This window comes from Lepidothrix coronata, unplaced genomic scaffold (genome assembly GCF_001604755.1).
Source record: "Lepidothrix coronata isolate B3197 unplaced genomic scaffold, Lepidothrix_coronata-1.0 Scaffold138, whole genome shotgun sequence".
Taxonomy (NCBI): domain Eukaryota; kingdom Metazoa; phylum Chordata; class Aves; order Passeriformes; family Pipridae; genus Lepidothrix; species Lepidothrix coronata.
The window spans coordinates 507319-516590 of NW_016690318.1; the positions used below are offsets into that span (position 1 = coordinate 507319).

At 37.7% G+C, this 9272-nt stretch overlaps 1 protein-coding gene across 3 annotated transcripts; it reads right to left on the minus strand.

The window, feature by feature from the left end:
* Positions 1-560: 560 nt before the first annotated feature.
* On the minus strand, positions 561-9038 carry ZNF770 (zinc finger protein 770). 3 transcript variants are annotated; one of them, XM_017827369.1, is made up of 2 exons: positions 8880-9038; positions 561-4534 (listed from the first exon to the last, which is right to left on the minus strand). In XM_017827369.1, exon 2 carries the CDS (start codon positions 4390-4392, stop codon positions 2272-2274), a length of 2121 nt encoding a protein of 706 aa, XP_017682858.1. In that variant the 5' UTR covers positions 4393-4534; positions 8880-9038; the 3' UTR covers positions 561-2271. The 3 variants fall into 3 exon arrangements, with proteins under 3 accessions (XP_017682858.1, XP_017682860.1, XP_017682859.1); XM_017827371.1 differs by having other exon boundaries at positions 8968-9037; XM_017827370.1 differs by having other exon boundaries at positions 8947-9030.
* Between the last annotated feature and the right edge of the window lie 234 nt (positions 9039-9272).

Genomic DNA, 9272 nt, shown 5'->3' on the forward strand with positions numbered 1-9272 from the left:
GTCCCAGTGAATTTTACTGTTAACTGCAAAGGACACAGGATTTCAACTTCAGACTCTTAGAAATGATTTTACCCCTTTCTAGCTAATGTCTGCAATTAACCCCTTAAATCATGAATTTATACTGACACAAAACTTTTCATAAAGGGATAGAGAGCCAGATAAACAGAGTGGCTCTTACTGCCCTTCTGAAATCCAAGCCCAAAGATTTCATTGCTTTGCAAATTAATCAGATAGTAACACTTTGCACAAATGTCTATTCATCCCTCAAAAGTATCTTTCTGTATTACCTCCCCTTCATTTACTGATATTTTCAAAACAAAAAAGTGTTCTCTAAACATTACTCTCAAACATAGCATTTTTAAATGACTGTAACTCCTTAAGAAAGATCTCATTATGTTTAAACATATTTATACTTCATAATAAAAAATATCTGAAATAAAAGCTATTGTTCTAACATACAAAGTTAGTTATTTTGATATGCAGTTTTTTCTGCATAATGAATGTTAAGTAGTTTCAAAACTCTAGTTTGAAAAAAAAGCATACAATAAAAGTACAATATAAATAGTTTATTACAGGTATTTTAAAAGAGCTCAGCAATATCCTTTCAAAACATTTTATACAGTGTTCTTTCAATATGAAACAATTCACGTAGGGAGAAAAAAATCTCAATATATAACTATGGTAATTATTAATATACTGAATTTGTCTGTCACACAAAAATCATAGTAACTACAGACTGTTTCTGAGTATTTTTCCTGGTTTTATTTTCTCTGAAAATGGAAAAGAATAACATGTATGAAAATAAAAACGCCCTTTACCCTTCACTTCATATTCACGAAATACTACAAAGCTCACACCACTTCAAAAATAAAAAAAAAATCAAACCCATTTTAGTTAAATAAATATGGATCTATTTAAATAGAGAATGTCATGTATCTTACAGATACTAATTTAGAAATAGGATTAAAACTTCAGGTTTCAACTACTGAAAATTGTATAACAAACAAGGTATCCTAAAAGGTAGTTTCTTCAGGGGAAAATAAAAAAGAAACAAACTTCATTCTTGTTCATAATGTATAAAGCTCCACTGCACTTACACTTCTTGCCAGCCTCTTCAGCACAAAGGACAAAGCCATCTAATTACCAGAAAGTATAGCTACAGATTCTATTAATACAAAATCAGAATTACTTAATTTCAGCTAAAAGTAATTTTCAGTCTCTTATATTTAATATAATGAGAACATGACTTCCTGGCAAAACTGCTTGTCTGAGTTATTATCACATCTTGGAGAACACTTCTTTTACTGGTTCAACATGTATGATAGAAGGAAAGGAGACTAGAACAGATAGTAAGCACGTTTGTAAAGTTAATGATAATTTCTTGTCCACTTCTCTTACATAAAAATAGTTCAGTAATATACGAATTGGCCAAAAGAGCTAGAGAAGGCGAGGGATACACAAGGAAGTGGAGTTAATCAAGTAGTGAAATGGATTGATTATAAATCCTAACATTTTAGCACTGTCTCCTTATATTTTATATAAAAAGGGTAATAATCTAATTTCTCATCTCCAAGATGAGGAATAGATCTCCAAGCACATTAAAAAGCCTTTTTTTCTATTCTGTAGAAAACAGAATGTTCTGTAATGCCACATCAACATTTTTCTCATTAAACCTCACGTTTTTCTCATTTTCTCATTTCTCCCCTTTTGTACTTTCTTCCTTTTTTGTATCTTTTTTCTAAAAATATCCATTTTTTAAAAATATGAAACAAATACAGCAAGTGTCCTTTGCTTGCAACATATAGGGAGCCAGAAGAAAGTAAAGGGACCATTTTTTCTATATTGTGGCAATTACCTTGTCTTTACTTTTCTGGTAGTTGTCATTGAACATAAAATACTACACAGAAAAAGGTAAAACTTTTAAAATATCTGATTCATGGAGCACTGCAGATTACTGCAACACTATTAATACAGTAAGAATGTTATTTATAAATTAATTTAGCCAAAGGAATGCAGAGTAGTTTTTTTGCATTTTTTAAAACATTTCAACATTCATATCTCACAAATTATAACAAGGAGACAGTTCTGAAGACAGCATATTAACTCTTCACCAGCTCATCCGTGTAACAGAAAAATATAATCCTCTTTAGTTAATTGTTTGGTCTAACATAAGTATTTTAATAATTATGCAACCAAATTTTAAATCTATGATTTCATAGGACATTATCCAGTTTTGATAAAAACAACATATTCTCCTGTTGCTCAGTGAAGCTAAGCTTTAAGCTCTTTAAAGTGAATAAGGTGGTGTCTTTTCAAATGTGGAGTCTGTCTGAATTTTTTTCCACAAACTAAACACTGAAAAGGTTTCTGTCCAGCATGCATTAGGTAATGTCTTTCAAGCTTAGAAGGAGATTTAAAAGTTTTAAAGCAGATACTGCATTGATACAATTTGTTAACAGCTTCACTTTTCTCAGTACCTTCAGAAAAATTATGCCAATAACTGTAACAGCTTTGCTCTGTTTCCAACAATTTACTACACAAATACAGCTGTGGGTTTCTACTGCTGGTGTCAAGCACAAAATTCCCCGACTCGATTTCAACTTTGATTTCAGCTGCTTGGTTTGACTGAATCAGCTCAAATTCTTGAAAGCCAGATGGCTGTGAAGGTGTTTGAGAATAACCCACAGGCTGAGAAGACTTAAATTCAATGCGATCTCCCTGATGATTGAAAAGTTTGTTCAGGTTTTCAAATTCTACCTGGCAAATGGGGCTTTTACAGGGTCTCTTTTCAGTATGGGTGAGGTGATGTCTTTTTAAGTGAGCTAATTGTCTAAATGTCTTCCCACAAACATTACAGCCAAAGGGCTTCTGTCCCGTGTGTATAAGATAATGTCTTTGAAGTTTGGATGAAGATGGAAAAATTTTTTCACATCTGTCACATTGACACACTTTGTGTCTGTTATGTATATTTTTAGCAGAAGCTGAAAAAGCACAGTGACGTACTTCTGGATTATCAAAGAAGTTATCATTTGATGAACCATAAAAAGCATCATCTTTATTACCCGGTGAATCATCAACGTTTAACATGCTTTCATCAGTGAGCACACCTTTTAAATTAACACCCAAGTTGTGAGGTTGCAGGTACTCTTGCCAAGGTAGTGGCACAGTCAACGTTCTTTTCATCTGATTACTAAGTGCCTTATGCATGTCAAGGTTGCTGTGGCAATCCTTGGAAGGTTTAGTGGAGGCATGCTGATCAGAACACTGATCTCTAGCTGCAACCAGGTCAGGATTTCTAACATGACCTGATTTGGGTTTTTTTCTGTCAGTCAGAGAAAAATCTGTTGCCTTTGCTCCAGTACGCTTCAGTTTCATCAGGATCTTATTTTTCATGTTGACTGTGTGTCTGCAAGCTGTTGTACCATTATTTGAACTTCTGCTGTCTCTTGGACAACAACATTTGTGCAAATTTAGAACATGCTCTGTTTCAAAACACTGCTCACATGCTGGGCATTCAAAGGGTACAATATAAATTGAGTGAACATCATGTGGGTCATTCTCCTGTGACTCATGTGTGTCAGCATTCTTGAAACTATCCCTCTTCCCTTCCATCAGGCTGTGTGGTCTGGGATACTTAAGAGCCTTTGCTTTGCATGCAGTACTGGGGAAAGTCTTATTTCTGGCATGGAGCTGTTTATGCTTCACAAGTTTGCTCTGTATTTTAAATCCCTTCTGACAAAAACAGCACTGAAAAGGCCTTTCTTCTGTGTGTGTGAGCTGATGAATTTTCAAGTGTGTTGACTGTCTGAAAGATTTGCCACATGAAGAACACTTAAAAGGTTTCTGTCCAGTGTGAATAAGGAAGTGTCTTTCTAGCTTGGATCTTGATGGAAATGTCTTGTTACATGATTCACAAGTGTGAGTTTTCTTTCTCTTTCTGGCACCATGTAGATGATCTGACTTCAGACACTGATGCAGCATCCACTTCTCTTCAGTTTTAAAAGGTTTCCAGCATACAGAACACTGAAATATGCCACAAGTGACCCTGCCTTGCTCAGAATTCATGGAGTTTTCTGCTTGTTTTGTATCATTCTCATAATTTTCACTATGAAGCTGCTGATGCTTTAAGAAAGTTATTACATTTTTGAAGTTTCTATAACAAACAATACACTTAAAAGGCAGATTATGGGTTAACTGATGCCTCTCCAGGTGGACTAGCTGCCTAAATGTTTTATTGCATACATGACATTTAAATGGCTTTTGACCAGTATGTATGAGATAATGCCTAGCTAATTTTGATGGAGTTTCAAACTGTTTATAGCACATGTCACAAATATATGGCTTTTTCTTGGGTATCTTGACAGCTGTTACACACTGCTGAACTTTTAACATTTTTAAAGGGCAATTACACCTTGCCTACTGTTAGTTTCTTCAGATAGGTGCCTCAAGTGAAATCATCAATTGCACACTAAGATGGAAGGCTGTAGAAGCAGCGAATTTTCTTAGGAGAGATATTCTTAAATCTCACAGGTCCCTAAAACAAGAAAGAGAGTATTATTTAGCTTATATTAATATATGATTGCTGAGTTTGTCTCTTGTTTTCTACATAAGAGACCAAAAGTACCTAGATTAGAATACTCTTGATTTAACTTGGCTTAAAATACTTTCCTTGTAACAGAGTAATCACTTGTTATGTCACATGGTACAGAAAAACTATACTACTTTCTTTCAAATGGCAAATGCTGGAGCCAGTCAGGAAGAGCAACACACTAGCCATCAACTACAACCAGAAAAACACAACCCCCAGAACATGGAAAAACCACAAGCTATGTTCACTATCTCACTATAAAGCAAGAGTATCAGAGTTGTGATACCGAACCATTCATATACTGTGAAGTCATGAATACAAAGGTAGTTACCATAATTTGTCATAATTACTGTTTTAGTCTAAACCACAGTAATGAAATAGTATTAATTTTCCTTGGATTTTCAACAGATGGAACACAGTTGGGCAAGCTACTGTGTCTCAGCTGAGGCTCAATGACTTATAAAAAAGAAACAATACCTTTGCAAATTCCTGAGTGTAGAAGAGTTATTAAAATATTCATAGGAACAGCCAGAAAGCACTTCAGGCAAACATTTAGCCCAAGCCTTCCACTATGAGGCCAACTCATGTCTAAGATCACTCCAAAGTGGCCCTAACAACTTCCACTGAGGGAGGTTCCAAAATCTCAGCAAGGCTCCTGCTCCAGTGTTTCACCTTCATAGGAAGCTTTTCCTTGCACTCAGTGGAGCCTTTCTTTACTACAAAGTTATTTTCATTGTTCTCTGTCACAATTTTATGTATTCAAAGTCTGAATTATCTCCTTTTCTATAAACTAGGAAAATTCTGGGGTTTTCTAAGTATTGCTTTTAGGTCCACCAAGAAAAAAAAAAAAATTGGTCTTTTAAGTCATCTCTGGACTGATTTCAATTGGTCACATCAATCCCAAATTGAAGCATCTAAGACAGATTAAGTATTCCAGTCCACAAGCACAGTACAAACAACAGAATTACTTACATTACCTATATAAAAGGGATGGAGGGAGCAAACTTTAAAGCAAGGGCATAACAGTTACGACTTGTGAATTGTAGTATCAAAACACCACAAACTATAGTTAGTAGAAATGTCTTCTGTATCTCACAGTTACGACAAGCTGTATGTATATGTGTTCAACATACCAGCAGAATAAAAAAGTCATTTATTCAGTGTCTCCAAACCCCGTCATTTCACAGTTAATGCCCTTAGTTTTTAAAAATTCAGAAATATCCAAAACATCTATTCAAAGTAACTGCAAAGAATAAAAACCTGCAATTTAAAGCAAGTTAAATAAAAGTACAATGAGATTCGAGAAATATGCACAAAGACTGAGGGTATCTGGTGAATCAAGATTTTTCTTAAGCTTAACTGAAAGAAAACATGATCATTTGGTAGGATTGTTCCACCTCTAACAGACCTGTTCCTATATAATTGTGGGCCTTAATATGTAACATTTGGATGTCTGCCTTACATGTGGTTGTCACTACACTAAGAATTTACTTAATCTCACTGAAATACTTCAGGATAGATAAAGCAGTTGAAAAAGTCAATTTTTACTTTCCTATTCTCTTTTCCTGTAGAATTCTAACAGCTACTCAGTTTCAGTCTTTTTTTGAAGAAGCAAAAAACCACACTTTTAGGACATCCCCTTTTCCTCCCAGTTGTTGTCACATTGTGTGAAAGATGGAAATTTAGAGAAAGTTAAGTGTATGACACCAAATGTCTTCTAGTTTGTGCTACCATGAAGCTAGAGACAGGCAGTCTGAGAAAAGCAGAAAAGCTTCGCCGCTATGCTGAGTTTCTGTGCAGCTCAAGGCAGCCTCCATTAAAGAAAACCTCCCGCAGAAGAACTGTAAAGACTGACGAATTTCAGATAACATACTGTCATACAGACCTAATTTACACATCAGGAAAATGCTCAAACACTACAATGACATGCAAAGAAAAAAGTCCGAAGTAAGAGACAGCTGTGGCACATTACACAAGGGATTTTGTATTTAGCTTATAATTTTTTTAAAGTTTCTATCTCGTGAATTAGGAAAATGCTCTGTAGTACAAGGTGTCAAAAGCAGAGTATAGCTTCTTGCTGTGATCTGCTTGCCCTGTGAAAAACTAAAGGCTCAGATGGGGATGCAGGGGAAGGAGAAAGGAGCCAAGATGGGCATTACTGTGTGGCCCAAATACATTTTCAAATCCTATTTACTAAGGACAGGCTTCTCCACATCTATTTCAGGGTGCTTTCTGCCTTACACATCTAAGGAATAAACATGCTGCTGCTAAAGATCAAAGAGCAAAAGACAAGCTTGGAATATTGCTTCCTGCCAGCCTTGCAAGTACACAGGCTTGTCCTAATTAGAGTTAGAAAATGTACTTCCCTATGTGATAAGGATTTAGTTTGTGGTGTAAGTCCAATTTACTATTAAACTGACACTACTTTTCATCTTGGCTGTAAGGTCATGCAGAAAAATAGAATCAAGAAATAATATAGACCATTGAAGGTCCACAGAAGATCCTCCTAAGTAGTATTGTTTAGTGATTAACTACAGATTATTTTTTTAATATTACAGAGGGCAGCAAGCTGCAACAACATGAAACCACAACGGAAGAAAATTCTGAATTCAAATCTAGTCTTAACTAATCAGAGAAGTTTGCCTTGGTTTTGTTTGTTTTTTAAACAAGAAACCCTCAACAAAACAAAGCAAACAAACCAACTAGGAAGGGCACTTTAATAAGAACAAATACAAGGCCTTCAATTTAGACCAGAATAACCAACTGGAAGGGGGAAAACTTACTAGGTTATAGTTGTGCAGGAAAGACCCGGAGCCTAAGTTGGAACAGAAGGTGAATATGCCGAAAGCTACCATCCATACCAGGATGCATGAACAGATGTAAAGCTTTGAAAGCACGTAAATCTTTCTTATTACTTACTACTGTTTGGAATGCAGCTGGAGTACTCTATCCAATTTTGAATACTGCCCTTCAAATCCAGTCAAACATATTAACTAATTGGAATGAATTCAGAGAAGAAGATCAAGAATGATCTGAGTTTAAATGCCAAATATACAAGAAAGGATTAAAGTAACTGGGAATGTCCAAATTAAAAAAAGAAGAGACACAATTAAAAAGAACACATGCCCTACAAAACAAAGCATAAGAACCACTTTTAAGGCAAACAGAAATAAGCTGTTTCCCAAACCATTTATAGTTGTGAATGGAAATGGCTTCAAATTATAGTAGAGGATTCAAGTACATTATTGTCCTTACAGCTGCAAAGCTTTTTTTAATGTACATACAAATAAGTTATGGGGGGAGATTGCTCTGCCTCCAACACTGGAGGTTTTCAAAAAAGATTGTACAAACATCTCTCAAATTCCCACACCCATATAGTTGACCCTATACAGATAAATATTCTTGCTTGTTTTCCAATTGCTCATTACTGTAATTCAAAACAAGCCACTTAAGACTGGAAAATTCAACATATTTCAAAATTTGCCATGGAGAGTTCTTCTGCATTATTATTAGTAGTATATCCTCAGATCCTCGAGGCATGCTAATACTTACAGCTTCCCAGAAACAATTATATAAGAAAATTAATTATAATAATAGATGGGTGAAGAAACGTAAGTTGCTTCCAGTTATACTAACTACACAACAGAAAAGTGAAAATCTAGCTGCTGATTTATGAAACATAGTATGTGACAGAGCAAGAGGAACACGAGCACTGAGACAAACGTGTTGTCTGATGGATTTCCTCACCAGCTCTCCCAAAAGAAAAGTTTAGATTAGTGCCACGGGGACACAACTCACACTAGAAATGGAACCTTCACCCGCCAGTTGTGCAGAAATCAAGTGTTATTGCTCCTCAAAGCTAACACCCCTTATTCTCCCCTATCTTCCTTGCATATTTCCAAAACACTTCCTGAAGCAAACAAAATAAAAGATTTATGACGATGAAGCAGGGCTAGTTTAAAGATAAACCTAGGTTTTGCTGCAGGGGCCTGAGACCTCCGGACTGTCACCAACACTCTCCACACACGTAAATCCAGTTAGAAACCTCAAAGCAGCAGCGAAGCAGCCTTTGCGGACAGCAGACTGTGCACACACACAGCCTCGCACACAGAGACACCGACTCGCACACAGACAAACACAGACACCCTGCGGGCGCTCTCCCGCGGCGCACAGCGGGTCCCTGCCGAGCCCCGGGCCCGCCCGGCCCCGCCGGGTCCCCCAGCGCGCAGTGACCCCCCGGCCCGGCCCCCCGCGCTGCGCTGGCGGCCGCAATGCCGCGCCGGGGCCGCACCTGGGCCAGGGCCCCTGGCCTGCCGGCCGAGGGAAGGGCGGGGAGCGGAGGCGGAGAAGGGAGCGACCTGGAGAAGCAACCACCGCACCTTCACCGTCCTCATCCCTCCCGGGGTTGCTGCCACCTAAACTCTTCCCCCCGGATGGCACCGGGACAACGGGAAACCCGGTCCGGAGCTTTCCGTTCCCCCCCGCAATCCGGCCCCGCCTGCCGGCGCCGGGGCCCGGGGCTGGGGCGGGGGAAGCGCCCCGGGCTTCACTTCTGCCCAGGCAGAAAATGTCCCCTGGCTCTGCTGATGAATTATTAGTTGGTGGTGACACGTTATTCTCTACAAATAAGACACATTTCCTATTTCAGCATCCTAAAAGCCAGGAACAAATTCCCGGTGGTTGT

Bases quoted from the DNA above. Each gene is read 5' to 3' on its own strand.
- ZNF770 (XM_017827369.1), bottom strand. From the start codon at position 4,392: ATGTTAAAAGTTCAGCAGTGTGTAACAGCTGTCAAGATACCCAAGAAA.